Below are 17,967 nucleotides of genomic sequence, written 5' to 3' on the forward strand. Positions count from 1 at the left end.
TGAATTGAGCTTTGTTGGTTCTTGTTTGTCAGTCAGTGTTTATTTAGTACTGCCAAAATGTATATATTTCACTAAACAGCATCCATTTACATCTACTGAACAAAAGGCAAATAGTTTTTCAATATAAATTCTTTAAATTTAATAGTATATGAAGTTGTTTATTTTCCTTATTGTTTAAAAATATTTCTTTTAAAAAGTTGGAACCTCTTCTAGTGCTTAAGTATCAGAGGGGTAGCCGTGTTACTCTGGATCTGTAAAAAGCAACAGACTCTTGTGGCACCTTTAAGACTAACAGACGTATTGGAGCAGAAGCTTTCGTGGGTGAATACCCACATGCGTCTGACGAAGTGGGTATTCACCCACGAAAGCTTATGCTCCAATACGTCTGTTTGTCTTAAAGGTGCCACAGGAGACACTGCTTTTTTCTAGTGCTTAAGTTTATCCAGTCTCTTCCCCTTCAGCTGAAATAGGTCCCCTGTTAATTAACTGGTGTCGTTATAAGATTAGGTATACTTCACTTGAAAGTATGTTCTGGCTTCTCTCCAGCAGCAAATGGAAATGTGCCAAGAGTGAGTTCTTTAATTCCGAATGCTCTAAACACAGCCCCTGCATCACAAAATGCACACCTGGCAGATAGAAGCACAGGTGACTGCAGCATTACACGAAAGATACCTTGCAACCCTCTAACAGTTGTAGCAGGTCTTTCCCTTTGGAAGCTGCAGCCAGCTGAATGTGCTGTCAGATTGAATTGCAGGGCTAACGAGTGGACAATCTTTTTTTTCTGGGGGAGATTCTAGGGATACATGTCCTGGGTTAGAGGGTGAGCAACAGCCTCAATGTACATTTAGTCAGAACTGGTCTTGACTATTAGTAAAATCTGTCTCCACCACACCAGAAAGGAAGACATAGAAGACTAATTACAAGGGGTGGAAGATAGTTACCACAACACTAGGCAGGTACCATAAAAGGGAAGAACCCTAAAGAAAAGGTCTCTGCCGGTTAAGATGGAAAAAGGCTCTGTTTTATTTTGGGCTTTTACTCTTTACATTAAGTGTATCAGGTCCTGATTTCCCTCTTTTTGGAGGACTCTGGAAAAATCATTGGAGGAACTGAACTGTGATGGCTCACAGACTGAAACATAAACCCATGTTCTAGCTCTCCAGCATAGACTGGGTGAGCTCAGGAGGTGACAGTCCTGAGAAGACATAAGCAGCCCACCTTTGACATGGTCTTTACACAGAATGGAGAGTGCTGCTGCTTCCTGCTTTGCAGTTCTCGTCTCGCTGGTTGCATGACCAATACTTCATGCCCACTGTTGCATTAATCCCTGTATTGCCGCATGGCTTTTCAAATCAACATGAAGTGCCAGTTACTAGCTAGTGCATTCTTACGTTACCTCTCATTGCTTTGTGCCCTTAACATTTCATAGAAAAAAAGTAAAACTCTCAGGCTGAAAAAGGTCATTACATAAAGTGTGCGCTCAGGGTACAAGTACTGCAGATTGGGTATAGAGGTCAGGTCACTTTTCTTCAAGAGTAGGCCACCTGTGAAGGCAAAGAAAGATCTTGTATAACTTCAGCAAAGAGATGGAATAAATTCCAACTCCTAGATATTAACAAAGGTGGGTGTGCATTCCCCACTTGAACAGACTCTGGATCCAATAGGCATTGCTTTTCCTGGCCCCCTTGCCAGTCTCTTATTCCCTATTCTCACCCCTTTTTGACATTTACTTTGAGTACTGTGTAGAATCCACAGCCTAGATGCTGCATGCCAGAGAAGAATCATCCGTTCACAACCCCATGTGACCAGGCTGTAAGGGTAAAGAGTCAGATTGATGGACAGGAGGGAAGCCTGCATCACTCCACGCAGTACCCACATCCACCGCTCTGAAAGATTCCCCCTCTACAAGCGGGATCTGTAATACGCCACACAAGGAAAGTCCTACCTTGCTTCAGCAGGACTAGGTGGGCTTTGAAACCTGCTGCTCCTGAGTGATGACTGAGCCAGCACACAGTGTCTGCACTGCCAAGACACCACACAGGGCTTTTCTCTTCAGCACAGGCCACTGATTCTGGGAAAACCCAAACGTGGCCCTCTTCACTGAGCCGGCACGTATTGAGGTGCGGGGGTAGAATAGGTTTTATTTCAAAGACAGAGTTGGTCACAGACTGGCACAATAGTTTAAGAGGGACCTCATCTCATAATGCACGGTAACAAAGAATTCAGGAAGGGACAGAAAACCGTGTGCTTCGGGGCTCCAGCCAATCTCTGACAAGTGGAGACCTAATGTGGGCAACGATTAGCCTGCAATTGCCTGATGGGGGGATCTTGCATCTCTGGCTGGCCATGGTCAGACAGGATATGGCACTAGAGGGACAGTGGATGTGATCCCCAATGGTGATTCCAATTCAACCAGTCTTTACTGACATGCTGATCTAGTATTACCATCCCCCTCCGCCCGCAAGTCTACCCAGGCTGTGGCAGGAAAGATTCACAAGTTAGAGTTGACATTATGCTGTGTGGCATGACAGCACACGCAGCCCCTGGTTACCCTCACTTCCCCAAGGCAGCGTGTACGTCCTGGTTTGCTGCACTACTGGAAGTTGGTCATTTGGACTTAAGACATTGTGTCATGGACCGTCTTGAATCCTCCATCTACTCCAAACGGCAAGTTTCATGCCAGCCAGCCAGCCCTGCTCCCCCTCTCCAGAGCTTGACAACACTTCTGGGAGGGAGGGAGGGAAGTATCCCCACATCCACATGGGGAAGTGATTTGTCCAAGGTTACATGGGGTGTCTGCAGCAGAGCCAAGAGCCAACCTTCCCCTCCACAGTATCCCTGTAAGCAATGCGCAGCTGCAAATGCCATATATTCAGTTTGTTAGCCAGGCAGGCAGGTAGCCAACCTATTCCCAAAGAAAGCTCTAATGCCAAAAGAGTGGTGGAAGCAGCCCTTGCAGATCCCATCCAGCCATGTCCCAACCCCTGTTCTTCAGGAGGAGGACTCAGTTTCTCACACGTTACCCACCAAATTGGTGCAATAATGGCCTAGCAGACTCAGAGGGTTTACCCAAGAATCAGCTCAGCCCTGTTACCAGTCTGGATCCTGCTAGCCTAAGTGAGATAGAAGCAGACTGAGCGCTTCTGGCTGGCCCTGCTTTCACACAGATCTCAGCTCAAAAGTTACCGCAGACCAGCTTCCAGGAGAGGAGCAAGGCTGGGAAGTGGGACCTCCTGGCGCTAAATGGGCTCAGAAAAACCCTCATTTAAAACACACAATGGTACAGAGCCCCAAAGCTCACCTTTATCACCGCAGCCAGTATGGCTCCCAGCAGGGCCAGAGCAATGAGTCCCAGTCGGCCTTTGTTAAATCGCTTCAAGAAGAAGAACTTTGCCCAGTCCAGCTTCCTCTGACTGTTTGGCGGGTACCGGATTTTGTTCACACTTTCCATCGCCAGAGACTTAATTAAGCAGGAGCGGCGATGGGAGAAGGTCTCAAAGCTGTGTCTGCCATGGTAGTTGCCCATTCCACTGTTCCCTGAATGTGTCAACACACACACTCGTTAGCAGGCAGTTGGTTGGGCAAGTGAATCAGTTGGGCACATCCAGGGAAGCAGTGACAGAGGCACAGAATATGCAACGTAGACAAGTTCCTTTCGAAACCCAGCTCCTCTCCAGTACCCTGCCCTTTGTCAAACCTCAGGTGGCTCTAAGTCCTGTTCCCAGAGAACAGGTGTCTGCATCACAACGGGACCCCTTGATGGCACTCCCAGCAGAGGGCCCAAGGACTGATTGGGCCTGGAAACTGAGTTAGCAGCTCATCCACAGAAGAGGTCATTCCAGGCCACGGTGGAGGAACGTTGGTGCAGCACACGTGGGTGCGCTGGAAGCTGCCTATGGGTGTGTGTCTACCTGTTCTGAGGATAAATGGGGGGAATTCAGGCCAGCACCTTTCTGTGGGAACCTGCTGTCTGTATTTATTTAAGGAGGGCTAGGGGCCGCCCGCTGTACAGAACGCCAAGGCTCTGATCAGTCACAAGAGCATTAGAAAGAACCAGTGGCTAAGATACAGCGGGCAGGACTACACAGCACACTCATGGTTTATTACACGGAGTTCCTGTAACTCACCGACTCCACCGAAGGGCAGATCTAGGAGAGTGTAGTGCATAATGACATCGTTTGCAGTGACACCTCCGCTGGATGTCTCCGATATCATCCTTTTGATCAACTAATAAAACACAAACAGACGATACAATGCCAGATAACCTCCCGTCTGCGTTTAATATAAAGTTTTAGAGGGATGATCAACACCATGATAGAAACTATCTTGACAAAGAGATTTAGGGATGATGGGAACCCGCTCAAATTTAGGGACGATGGGAACTACCTGTGGCTTCAGAAACGTTCTGTTTCTCCAGACATTTAATGGGGAAATTTTTTTTGAGGAAGTCTCCAGAACGGCACCATGTAGCGTTCACGTAGCACCCAACATTTTCCTTGGCATCTTGTCAGATTACAGCATTGTGATGAATGTTTTAAGACCACCACTCTAGAGTCAAGTTTTAGAAATGTTTAAAGGGACAAATATTTCAAAGCTAAATGCAGTGAGAATCAAGAGGTGAGAACGGGTGGATGATCAGGGTTACATCACACAGCTCTGGAATTCAGCTGCTATTTCGTCAGCCCTGACTAAGTAAGGATTGAAAAGTTCCCCCAAGAGACTGGCCAACTAGGGAAATGCTCTAAGAAGCCACCCGTAAGGGATGCAGGTTTTATATGGGTATAAATGTAATAAAATCTCAGAGTGCTGAATTAACAGCTGTATTCCAAGGGCTGGCAAACAGGCTAACAAGGCCAAGTGTCACAATGAAGAAGTTGGTGCTGCCTGCACAAGATCCTTGGATGCTCAGACTTGGAGATGCCTGATAACTGTCCCTTTCCAGGAGGAGCTACCCTTTGTACAGAGGTTTAATACTCTGCATTAACAGAGTTCTTTCCTGCTTTAGAACTAGGAGTTCAGATTCAAGATGACAAATTCTCTTAGCTACACAAGTACAACCCCACTGCCCTCAGTGGAACTGCACCAGCAGCTGGGTTAGACTTAGCTTTCCCGGGCAGACGGACCCCCCTCCCCGCCTCCCTTATAATGTATTTGGCTTATCACGTTCCCACTAGCTCTAGCCGATTCAGTGGTCTGTACAAGATCTGGACTAGCTAGAATCCAGAGGCCTCAACTTGCCTAATATTGTAATTGAAGATTACCAGCCTCTGTTACTGACCGTGTCCTTACCCGAGCTAGTATTTCAGTCTCTGCTACGTTGCCAAGCTACACATTCTTATGTAACACTCTTCTGGTGGTGTACGAACAGGCCTGACCCATTTCGAGAGCCCAGTCACCGTGAGCTATTATGATGAGCAGCGGAGTGGTGGGAAACCGCCTGTCAAAATGACCCATCTGTGTTGTGTTCCCACCTGGGTGTGAGGGCAAAATAGATTGATTTAATCTGCCACCATTAAGGAGTATAGGGGATTTCCAGAAGCTTTGGGAATATCTGGTTCCACAGGACCCAAGAGCTGGGATTTAACAGGAGCTAAAGCCAAACGCACTCAGTGAAGCTGTGCCAAGGATGAACCTGGCTCTGTGTTTATAATATGCAGGGCAGAGTTGTGGGTCAAACTCTGGAGCCCAGGACCTACCTTTTTATCATTGGAAAATAAATAAAGGGCGAGCGGCTTCTCCCGCTGATTGATGAACTCAATTGCTTCATCCGCACTCTTTACAGTCACGATCGGAAGGAGGGGGCCAAAAATTTCTTCTTTCATGATCTTGGATTCTGGACTAACATCAGTGAGTATAGTCGGGGCTACGACAGACGGGGAGAAGACTGAATTAGGACATAGGGAAATAAATGCTCTGCTCAGGAAGCCCCACCCACTCTCCTGCATCTAGCTCAGCAATGGTCAAGCACGGCTAGTATCCCCATCTCAGTTTTCAAAGAAAATAAACGCAGTTCTCGCGGTCTAGTAAGGTGGGCACGTAGCCCGGAGGGCCAGCTTAGCCTGATTTCAGTAGCTGTAACACAAGGGACCTACAGGCCTGCATCCTGCAAGACACTGGCCTAAGCAAGTTAGGAAGTAAAGCACAGACCTCTGACCTTTAGCACAAATAAAGTGGTCCAACAGTTGTCCTAGATTTGAGGAACCGGGAATAGCTTGCTTATGAGAAAAGTTGACATGAGACTAAGGCAACCGCAGGAATACTGAACTGATACTAAGCTTGGATATTTTCAGAGAGGATCGTTGGCAGACATCTAACCACAAATGTGCTTTAGCAATAGGGATGAGTCAATAGGGATGAATATGCTAGCCTATCAGGGAAAGGCACCCCAATATTATGAGGGTGAGGAAGTTGGATATGGACAGAGGAGGCAGAGTTTTTGTATGAATATTCAGGCTGATTCCCAGGCCTTATATAAGCAAGAAACCACGTGAAGAAGGCAGCTACCCCTCCATCCTTCAATCCTTTATCACCTATCTTCAAGCACTGGGGATCTGGACCATCAAACCCATTTTGCATGCTGGAGATAGGGCTGGTCCTTTGTCTCGTCTCTGACCACCAGAGCTCCAAGAAAGGGGTGTGAGTATATAAGTATGAGCATATGCAAGGCAAGGACTAACCGTTAAGATTTCTCTAATACTCTATTATTGCTATTTGCATCTGTGGTTCGGAGCTTTCTTGTCTCTATTAATTGTATTAATAATGGTGGTTAAGGTTGTGTTTTGCTCTCCAGGTGAGTACCCTTTCCATACAACCTGGAGTTCCCTAAAAGATACCGAACATGTCAGTTTTTGACTCTGTTGTGTCTGATCCAGGGGGAAAGAACCTTAGGGACTCCTCTCCTTGGCCGAGCACCAATTGGCATTTATCATAGGACCAGGCTACAGCATGTATCATTAGCAGTTAGGTCAAGTGACCTGCCCAAGGTCACACAGGAAGTCAGTGGCAGAGCTGAGAACAAACCCAGGTTTCCTGGATCCCAGACCCATGTTTTGTACAGATTAACAGGAGCCTGAGAGCTGAGCTCGGGGGGGAGGTGGGGGGAGAAGACCTGAAAATGAGGAAACCGAAGCTGGTCTGTTATTCTGCCATTCACCAGTGCTTTGTTCATGCTAGACTTGAGGAGAACAAAAAGCTATATCAAAACACTGGACCAGCCACCACAAACCCCTCTCCCGTAGGAACATCAGGCTGCAGTAGGAGGAGATATTCCTAGGTGTTCGCTTTTCATTTTAATCACATGCACCAACTGGATTAAATAGAGGCCAAATGACCCAGAAGTCGGACTACACATCAGCTCAGAGAGGAGAGGACACTAGTTGGGTATGAGGATCATGGTAACACCTATATGCCATCCTCTTGTCCCAAGCAAACGTAGAGGGAATACCTATAAAGCACGTAGCCTCATCAGTCTCTCCTCCGTAAGCTATCTTCTGTCCTTCCAGCAGCGTCACAAGCCTTTTAAAGTGGTGCTTGTTGACGATCCTTTCATAATCTGGAGACTTTTTTATATCTTCCCCATGGAATTCCTGTAAAAAGAAAAGAAAAGGGGGTGGGGTTTAAAAACTGGACATGTTTGATCAATAATCTGGCACTTACCTCCCTAGGCCAGAGTCAGCACAGACATCAGATGGACTACTGCAGAGGCTGCAAATCCTGTCATTACTCAGATGAGGCCATTTCTCAGCCTCGCAAGTGCCTGTCATCTCCTTGCAATGTATTGGTGTGCTCTCTGCAGGTGTGGATTTCCAGCTACACTTGCACAGCACAGATCTGAAACTCTACAGGCTAGGGAAAACTGAATCAACACAACTGAACTGAATCTGAATCTGACTGACTTGGCACTGCTACAACACGGGCTTTGGAGTTGTCAAGCAGTTTACAAACATTCTAAGGCGCACACCTGACACCATCATGAGCCTGAAATACAGGTTCGTAATTACTGGAACTCTGGGAGCAAACACACAACTACAATTACAGGGAAAGCAGCTGCAGATTTGCAAAGCACACATCACTTAACACTTACCTTGAGAGTCTTCTTGATAGTCTCCACTACTTTGTTCTGGATGGATTGGTCACAGAGGATGTAATCGGGGGCAATGCAGGTCTGCCCACAGTTCAAATACTTTCCCCAAGCTACCCGTCTAAGGAAGGAAGAAAAGGATTGATCTCCGTTTACTAGTGTTTTACTGACAAGAGGAGCCATCTCTTCCTGGGGCACTATGGATGCACCACACTCATCCCAAACCATTCTGAAGTGATTACTATCTTGATGTTCATCATCTCCTAGGAGCATAGCTCCCTCCAGGAGGATGACTCACGTGGAGGAGAGAAGGAATGTTCCTTACCAGAGACTACACCCCAATGATGCTCTTTTCTAGTGATCTGTAAACAAATGTTGAAATCTAGATAAACTGATTTCACTGGAACCCCCATTAAGAGTCAGAGGATTCCCCCAGCTGATGCCGACAGGATTCTGAAGCCAATGCTGCATGCAGATGCTAAAAAGCAATGGATCAACTGCAGCATAAACGCCAGCAAATCAAGAGCACCTGAACCCTGCAGTGTTCTGCTTTAATTAAAAATAGCCAAGAGTTAAAGCAGTAGCCTTGAACAAGGTACAGCAGCTATCTTTCTGTAACATTCTGCATCAGCGTTGGCTATCAGTCTATCATATCTACAGGCTGCAGCCTTCCAAAGTCTCTGCCTAGCAGGACCATTAGTACACGTCTGTACAAACAGTACAGATTTTAGTCTCATTTTACAAGATTAAACAGCAGCACAGGCATGTAAGCATATTTACCTGGATGCTGTGGGAAAGATGGTACCACCCACCAAATCCGGGAAAGTCAAAGCGAGACTTCAAGTGGGATTAAAAAATTCAGTGGCTGCAATGACTGAAACACGACCTAAGTCACGTGTGCCGTGCGATGATTTTCTTATGTTAAAGAACTCTGCGTTCTTACAATTAACACAAGCCTTGGGACCCCCCCATACGAGATACTCAAGCTCTGCTCGGGCAAATGGAAAACTGAGTTATGAGCGTACAATATAATATGCTTCTTCTCCACAACTTTTCAATCTGAGCCATTTTCTTTTGCTCTGCTGCAGGAAAAATGTTAATACCCCAGCATCCATAATAAACTGGGTTACTGAATTAGGCCTCTAAAGAATATTGCCTCCTATTTTAAAATAGACCTTTGTAAATATTTGGTTGTGTACTGCTCAATAATTCACAGAGCAGGGTCCCATCAAGGCACGGCAGCTGCCATACACGAGTCCGGGGGAGTGTTCTGAGATTGCTGTTGGGGGACTCTGGACTTGTGCCCTTTGTTCTAGATTCTGTAGGATGGCTGTGAAACTGAATGGGATGATACAAACAAAAATCCAAAACCACGGCCTCCATCCTGCCAGCTACTTGCACATGGAGCAACTTGCAAGACTGGGGTCTATTTAAATAACAAGGGGGCAGGTTAAGCTAATTTTTGCACCTTTTAAAGACTCCTCCCTCGCCCATTGGGGTCGGTCAAGTACACCCCTACCCCAATATAATGCCACCCGACAGAACACAAATTCGGATATAACACGGTAAAGCAGCGCTCCGCCCGGGGGGGGAGGGGGGCTGCGCGCTGTGGCGGATCAAAGCAAGTTTGATATAACACGGTTTCCCCTATAACCCGGTAAGATTTTTTGGCTCCCGAGGACAGCGTTGTATCGAGGTAGAGGTGTATAAGCAACTGTGCAAACTGCTACATCAAATTTATTTAAACTAATTAGATAAAAGCTTTTAAAAAACATTAACAGAGCCAAATATGCTAAAATAAAAGGTTCATCTTTCAGTTTCTATTTGTCAAAACTCAAACTAGCAGAGGCAACAAAGAATACCCCTCTGAAACTAGCAGAGGTGGCCTCAAGTGGGAGCCAACCAAAACCCCAAGACAGAGAGAAACCAGCGTAGGAAAGGACAGTCTGGCCATAAGCCGCCACCATAGTCAGAGAGGCATGTGTCCAGTGAGAGCCACAAACACTCCTCACGGACTTCTCTCCACCCCCAGCAACTGAGCCCCGAGAGGATGAGCTCACCTGGCGGCAATGTCAAGGTTGCAGTCCTTATCAATGTAACACGGACTTTTTCCACCCAGTTCAAGAGTGACAGGGGTGAGGTGCTTGGCAGCAGCTTCCATGACAATTTTGCCCACCTGGGAACTCCCGGTATAGAAGATGTGATCAAACCTCTCCTTTAGCAGCTCAGTTGTCTCCGTGACCCCTCCATTAATAACTGGGTACAGGTCCTTCAAATGCAGACAGAAATAGCAAGATGTTTGTGTAACTGACTTGACTTTGGTGCAATAAATGTCAAGAGATTTGTAACACTAGATCATTAATTTGCTGTTACTGCATGGCAGGTTCATTGCCAATGCAGAGTCACCATCCCATTCGGACCATCTGCCTAGAAATCTCAACACTGCAAAATGTCTCCCGCGCCTGATGTGAGCTGTTAACTCCAGATCCAAAGTCTGACTCCTGCAAGCAAAGCACCAATTGCTTTAACAAAGCAGCAGCCACTTGGGATACAATTATTGCCAGTACCAGGTTACAGAAGCCAAGATGAAACCAAAGCCAACAGCAGGAGTTTTTGGTGCAGAAATGGCATTTGCTTCTTAGCTCTTGGACATTTTTACTGATGTGTCAGTAGAAGTCATCGGAATAAACTCCACAATATTCCAGCATGATGGGAAGTCTGGTTTACTTTCACGGCTTCATTATTTTTAGACAACTGTCTAAAGAGGCATGACTGCAGCATCACAGGAACTACTTGCAACAGACTGCAACTGTCTCTCCTGGGCCATCTGGCTGTGCTCATTAAAAAGAGTGCTGACATGCCAATGCTGCCTGTGGGGGGAGAATTAAGCCTCTGCTGCTGATAAACCCGCTACCAGAGTTCCTTTAGCAAGGCATGGACTAGACTAAAGTGTTTACTGCCCGCCGTTCCAGCTGAAGGAGCCTGTTCTCTTCTAGCCAGGAAGACCCATCCCATCCCCATTCTTCAAAATGGCAGACACATGGAGTCAAATATAGGGGTACTAGCAGGCACTAGTGCTTCTCAAACACCACCAGCAGGTAGGAAACCTCATGCTGCAGGGCTTAAGCGAATCTCTAACTATTAGAGACCAGAATGAGACCTCACGTCGGGGGAAGATTAGCACACATCTGCCTCTGGCAGGGTTCTTGCACCTCCTGAAGCATCTGGCGCTGGCCACTGTCAGACAGGATAAGAGCTCGGTGGACCTTGGGTCAGATCCAACATGGCTGGTCCCATGTTCCTAAGAAGGGGAAGCCTGAACTGTCTGTAAGGAAAGACCTAAAACGAAATGCTCCGTGGCAGCAGTCAGGAAGAATTGCAACACGTTAACTGATTTGCAGACAAAACCAGGCTGAATGAGAAGCTGGTTAACTGTTCCCCTTGCAAAAGGCACAGAAAACGCAGGCTTGATTTAATAGTGTGGGAAGGAGGAATTCCCTTTTGGCAAATCACCTGCTAGCCCTGCACAGAGGAGTTGGGAAATGAAAGTCTCCAAAATGTCTGGCATTCAAGCCACCTCTTGACTCCCCTCCCTAACCCCTAATACAGAACCACTTGTAGGGGCGCTCCCCGCACTTATCCCATTGTGCCAACTCTAGTAGGTTTCAGGATCTCAAGGCAGCTCTCCACCAAAAGGAGGCTGCAGCAGCTTCCTAGCTGGGGCCGATCAAATTGGTAGTTTTACATCTATCCCCAGTGAGATTTTAACACTCAAACACCGCAAGTCCTGTCAGGGCTAGGATAGGAGAATCAAAACCGGCCTTAAAGAGGAGCATAAGCAGCGCAGCAAATCTCACCCTAAGAGGGAACTGGTAGGACACATATAGGCCCAGAGGTGGATTGGCCTTTATCCTCTATTGAGAGCTCAGAGACCCACTAGCCCACCAGAGATGGCCAGGAACAGCCAGGTTTCTACACCCAAGTAGCTATGACTGCAGATTAAGAGGGGTTGCAACATTTTGATTCTATGTCACTGGCACAAAAGCAGCAGCTGTTCACTTTAGAAATAATGCTGCTTCCCCAGCCCCGGCGCTACCAAACAGCAATGCTGTCCTTTTACAGTGCCCGAGTTAACTTGCAAAATAATCCTATTTAAACAGTGCAGGGCTTCATGATAGCAGTCAGGATGCAATAGTGCTGGGATCCCCTTTGTGCTACAATGCTAATCACAGCATCCTGGCTTGCAGAGTTTGGATACTTTTGGAGAGAGCAGGTCACCATTCATGACTTGAACTTCAGGAGGCCTGAACCTGTCGTTACTGAAGTCAATAGCAAAACTCCTATTAATTTCTAACAGAGAAGCAGGACCTAAAAGGAACGATACCACACTTGGTCCCACAAAAAACCCTGTACTTCAGATGCAGTTCTAATCGGAAAGGCTCAGTCTGCTTAACTTTACAATACACTAACTGCCTGGAACGTTTCCTCATGGACACCTGCAAAGCCACCTCATTATTTTCTTTTTAATCCCTCCATAAACTCCCCTCAGTTGATCCTGCTGTTCAGAATAGTCTCACTGTTAGCCTGTGTTTCCCCTCCACCCTGTCTGTTTGCTGCATCCACCTGCAAACTCTTTAGGGCAGAGACCATCTTTGTTACATGCCTGTACGGTACTTGGCATGATGGACCTCGGATTGGCGAAGCCTTGCAAATCCGCAGATATCCACTTTATGTCCGCAGACAATGTTTACGGATGGATGCGGACCTAAAATGTTACGTCTAGAGCCCTGCAAATATCCACTTCGTATCTGCAGATATCCACGGATCATGTTTGCGGCTCAGATACGGATACAAAGTTTGTATCCGCGCAGGGCCCAGGCACTACAAGACAAACGAAGAACAAGTGAAACCGACAGAGCTGTCAGGAGTGTTGGCTTTTACTGACCTTGTCGAGATACTGTGGGATCAGCTCAGCTACAAGTTTTGCTGTATTTGCACTTATCTCGGAAGGTTTGATTACGACCGCATTTCCTAAGAGACAAAAACCGGGGCAATGTGTTGTCTGCTTGAGCCTGGAACAGACGAAGGGGAGAGAGGATGACGGGAAAGGCCAGCCAAACCAGGCAGAAGGCTCATACCATACCTGCTGCAATGGCCCCTATGAGAGGCTGCATAATCAGGACAAAGGGGTAGTTCCAAGCCCCGATCACCAGGACCACACCCAGCGGTTCATGGTGGATGTAGACCTCGTCGGTCAGCGTCATTATGTTCTTCGGGACAGACTGGGGGGCGGCCCACGTAGGAAGCTTGTCCACCATCAGGGCGATCTCCCCCAGCACCCCCAGAATCTCGTAGCTGTAGGCGTTGCATTCGCTCTGCGACACACAACAGGCCGCCGCGTTACCGCACAGGCCCCCGGGGCGCGGCCCGGGCGGGGGGCGAACGTGCCGCTGCCCGGCGGGTCTAGCTCACGGGGGGGGGGCGGGCAGGCGAGCGGGGCCTTTCCCCGCGGGACACGTTGGCACAACAGACGTGACTGGAAGGAGCCTGCCGGGCTCCTGCCCCCCCCCCCGGGCCCGGGGGCTGCCTCCCTCCCTCCCTCCCTCCCGCCCCCACCCCCGGGACGGGGGCCTGCCTCCCCACCCCCACCCACCCCGGGACGGGGGCCTGCCTCCCTCCCCCCCCACCCCCACCCCCACCATCACCCCCGGGGCCTGCCTCCCTCCCACCCCCACCCACCCCCACCATCACCCCCGGGGCCTGCCTCCCTCCCCCCCCCCACCCACCCCCGGGACGGGGGCCTGCCTCCCTCCCACCCCCACCATCACCCCCGGGACGGGGGCCTGCCTGCCTGCCTCCCTCCCCCCCCACCCCCGGGACGGGGGCACCGCGCGGGCCCGGGCACCTTGTGCAGATCCGCGTGCAGCGCGGCGGCGATCTCCGCCTCCCGCTCCTTCACCAGCCGCTCCAGGGCCCGCAGCTGCCGCAGCCGGAAGCCCAGCGGGCGGGAGCGGCCCGAGCGGAACGCGGCCCCCGCGCGCGCCACCACCTCCTGCTGCTGCCGCCGGGGCTCCATGGCCGGGAGCTGCCGGGAGGGAAGCCGCCGTCAGAGGCGCCGCGCGGGCACGACCTCCTTCCGGTCCAACAAATAGAGGGGCCCCCGCCCCCCCCATGGAGAGCGTGGAGGGGCCCCTGGGAGAACCCGCCCCCCCAGAGAATGGAGGGGCCCCTGGGAGGGACTCAGCCCCCCTCCCTCAGAGAGAATGGAGGGGACACTAGGCGAACCCAGCCCCCCCCCCGAGAATGGAGGGGCCCCTGGGGGAACCCGCCCCCCCCAGAGAATGGAGGGGCCCCTGGGAGGGACTCAGCCCCCCTCCCTCAGAGAGAATGGAGGAGACACTAGGCGAACCCAGCCCCCCCATAGAGAATGGAGGGGCCCCTGGGAGGGACTCAGCCCCCCTCCCTCAGAGAGAAGGGAGGGGCCACTAGGCGAACCCAGCCCCCCCCCGAGAATGGAGGGGCCCCTGGGGGAACCCGCCCCCCCAGAGAATGGAGGGGCCCCCGGAGGGACTCAGCTCCCCCCCCCAGAGAATGGAGGGGCCCTGGGAGGGACTCAGCCCCCCCCCGAGAATGGAGGGGCCCCTGGGAGAACCCGCCCCCCCCAGAGAATGGAGGGGGCCTGGGAGGGACTCAGCCCCCCCCCCCGAGAATGGAGGGGACACTAGGAGAACCCAGCCCCCCCATAGAGAATGGAGGGGCCCCTGGAAGGGACTCAGCCCCCCCCAGAGAGAATGGAGGGGCCGTGGGAGGGACTCAGCCCCCCTCCCCTGAGAGAATGGAGGGGCCCCTAGAAGGGACTCAGCCCCCCTCCCCCGAGAGAATACAGGGGCCCTGGAAGGGACTCAGCCCCCCCCCTAGATAATGGAGGGGCCCTGGGAGGGACTCAGCCCCCCCTCCCTCAGAGAGAATGGAGGGGACACTAGGAGAACCCAGCCCCCCCCTAGAGAATGGAGGGGCCCCTGGGGAGAGTCACCCAGGGAATGGAGGGACCCAGATGCTCCACCTGCTCCCAAGCAGGCGGAGTTTGTAGAGGATTCTGGATGTGGGTCCCTGTCAGGGTGTGCACTGTGTCGGGGTGGGTGTTGTGGGGGAGGGGGTGCAGCATCAGGGTGGGCAAGGGTCCCTGGCAGGGTGGGTGGAGAGCCAGGGTGGCTGCATTAGGGCAGACGTGGGTCCCCGGTGAGCAAGTGCAGCATTGGGTGTGGGTGGGGGCAGTGGCAGAGTGGGTGCAAGCGGGGGGTAGGTGCATGTCCCTGTCATGCAGAGCCAGTCACCAGTCTATAAGACCTGCTTTAATCCATCTGTGGCTTCTGCAGCCCATTCTGCTTTTCTTAGGGCCTGATTTTCAGAAGCATTGAGCACCTGCAGCCCCATGACTTTATTTGGAGCTGTGGGGACCAAGTACCCCTAAAAATCAGGCCTGTAGTCCCCTGATTGTACCCAGTGCTGTACAGCTGTGAGCTGTGCCACAGATAGTGAGTCCCTGCCTCACTCTGTCTACACTGCAGCTGGTAGTGTGCCTCCTGGCCTGGTAGACTGACTCCAGCTAGTGTGCTACACAGCGGTGTGCAGGTTGTGGAATGGGCTAGCCCCCGGTGTTTGAGCATGCCCACCCACCTGGGTCTACACTTGGGTCACTAGCTCATGCCATAATGTCTGCAGTGCTATTTTTAGCATGGTAGCTGGAGCAGAGCTACCACGTGTCTGTCGAGGAGGCACTAACCCCTTTTGGGGACACACCCTAAAGGCCTGAGCAGCAGCTATGATATAGAACAAGCAAAAGAAAGTGTACAGTGTTTGGATCTGAATTTCACATAGAGGTGCAGTTTCAGCTGTCCTTGGGAACAGGGGCACTTGATGTGCAGCACCTGGGAGATTGATGCAGGGGCCTAGGGCAGTAACGTGACCATGGATACGGGATCAGGAGTAAACAGGAGGCAAAGCCCTGCATTTAGGCTGGAAGGGAGGGACTAGGTGTAGGAGAGCTGGAGGTAGAGACAGACAAGGGTAGAAGAGAGAATGCAGGAGCTATTGCAATCTAGGGCATGGGGTAAATTACTCTGCAAATTTGCAGACAACACTAGGGCCCGTTCAGGTATGGCCAGCCCAAGCGGCCTGTTCCTGATCCTGAGTCAATATTTGCAAAGCATGTAGGGCTCATTTGAACAAACAGGTACAGAGGCATTTACCTGGAGCTACTTCACCCCCTTCCAGCACGTAGAGGCGCAGCTTGCAGGGCCGGCTCCAGACCCCAGCGCACCAAGCAGGCGCGTGGGGCGGCATTTGGTGGCAGGGCGGCATTTGGCTCCGGTGGACCTTCCGCAGTCATGCCTGCGGGAGGTCCACCGGAGCCCCGGGACGAGCGGACCTGCCGCAGGCATGACTGTGGAGAGTCCCCTCTTCCCGCGGCTCCGCTTGAGCTCCCGCAGGCATGACTGTGGCGGGTGTGCTGGTCCCGCGGCTCGGACGGAGCTCCCGCAGGCATGCTCCACCAGAGCCGTGGGACCACGGGACCGTCTGCAGATACTTCTGCCCCGGCCGCGGGACCGGGGAAGGGCGGCGCGGTGCGCCGCCCTGCTTGGGGCAGCGTAATTTCTAGAGCCGCCCCTGGCAGCTTGGTACAGGGAGTTGGCATCGCTGCCAGTGCCCTGCAGCTGTTGACAAGGCTACTAATCCTCTGCTCGTTAAGTCTGAGATCATGAAGGCACAAGTTTATGGCTGTGGGTAGGGAATAATTAGCAGGGGCTGAGAGAGACTCCTGAGCACCAAAGGACCCTATGTTCATGCAAATAATAGCAAAAACCTATGGACAACACGCCAATAGAACACAGCTGCTTGACCTAGGGAACTTTAAGTAAGTCTATTTCAGACATGCATCCAACGAAGTGGTATTCACCCACGAAAGCTCATGCTCCAAAACGTCTGTTAGTCTATAAGGTGCCACAAGACTCTTTGCTGCTTCTATTTCAGAGTGGTCCATGGGGTACCAGCTGCTCTCTTGCCAGTTCCCAGGGTCAGGTAGGGCAGCTGACATATCTGCCCTGCCCACGTTCTTTTCCAGACTTTGGGAATTTAGGTAAACACGAGGGTGTGGGGGGATATGTTTATTTAAATGCTACCAAAACCTGTAAATATTAAGAATGAATTTATTTTGAAGTGTGGCACCATTCGCTCTAGGGGCTAGGCGCCCACCCTGCAAAACACAGCTTGATCACTGCAAATTTTACAATGATAGGAGCCCCTGGTTATAATGAAGCCATTTGTGTTCACAGAACAACTTCGCTGTAAATGGAGACTTCATTCAATCTACTCTATTAAAACAACACAAGCATTTCATTCTTTGTCTCTATGTCAGAGTTTACTAGAAACAGCTTCCACTACATAAAAACACCTAAGCAAGAGGAGCAAAGCTATTCCCGCAGAAGCACTCTTCCTTGCCTGAGAAAACCAAGGGCAGATATTTCATAGGAAATAGCTGCAGTGGTTCCCCTTCCCTGGGAGTAGGTAGTTTGCTATTAAGCTTTAACAAAAGTGGCTTGTTATGAAAAGACATTACCTTAAACGCAGCTTCTCCCTGGGCTGCTCGACAGCAATGAGTGCAAAGAACACAACCCTGCCCCTGACACCTCCCTACTTTGACTTCATCCCTCCCACTAAGGAAATTTGGCCCCAAGCCCAGGGTCATCTGTATAGTATCTGCAAGAAAACAAATACCTTTATACATAATTGTGGGCCGTTAATATTTAGTTGCCAATGATCTTGCCTGTGGTTCTTGGCAGGTTCTACGAAGTCCAAAGTACATAGGCACTTAATACCTTTCAGGATCT

General features: G+C 50.5%; 1 protein-coding gene across 1 annotated transcript; it reads right to left on the bottom strand.

The window, feature by feature from the left end:
• Positions 1–999: 999 nt before the first annotated feature.
• On the bottom strand, positions 1,000–17,758 carry ALDH3A2 (aldehyde dehydrogenase 3 family member A2). The gene is made up of 11 exons (XM_044994025.1): positions 17,697–17,758; positions 13,986–14,165; positions 13,224–13,455; positions 13,026–13,111; positions 10,141–10,349; positions 8,084–8,201; positions 7,445–7,586; positions 5,697–5,863; positions 4,128–4,227; positions 3,302–3,537; positions 1,000–1,544 (listed from the first exon to the last, which is right to left on the bottom strand). The coding sequence occupies exons 2-11, from the start codon at positions 14,154–14,156 to the stop codon at positions 1,530–1,532; spliced, it is 1,476 nt and encodes a 491-aa protein (XP_044849960.1). The 5' UTR covers positions 14,157–14,165; positions 17,697–17,758; the 3' UTR covers positions 1,000–1,529.
• Positions 17,759–17,967: the final 209 nt, after the last annotated feature.

Source organism: Mauremys mutica, chromosome 19 (genome assembly GCF_020497125.1).
Source record: "Mauremys mutica isolate MM-2020 ecotype Southern chromosome 19, ASM2049712v1, whole genome shotgun sequence".
Classification (NCBI taxonomy): domain Eukaryota; kingdom Metazoa; phylum Chordata; order Testudines; family Geoemydidae; genus Mauremys; species Mauremys mutica.

What these genes read in the sequence shown, in the direction of transcription:
- ALDH3A2 (XM_044994025.1), bottom strand. Translation starts at nt 14,156, where the DNA reads ATGGAGCCCCGGCGGCAGCAGCAGGAGGTGGTGGCGCGCGCGGGGGCC. An exon ending in CATAGGGGCCATTGCAGCAG is followed by an intron (nt 13,112 to 13,223) that starts GTATGGTATGAG and finishes TTTGTCTCTTAG; the next exon opens with GAAATGCGGTCGTAATCAAA. An exon ending in AACCTTGACATTGCCGCCAG is followed by an intron (nt 8,202 to 10,140) that starts GTGAGCTCATCC and finishes TTCCTTCCTTAG; the next exon opens with ACGGGTAGCTTGGGGAAAGT.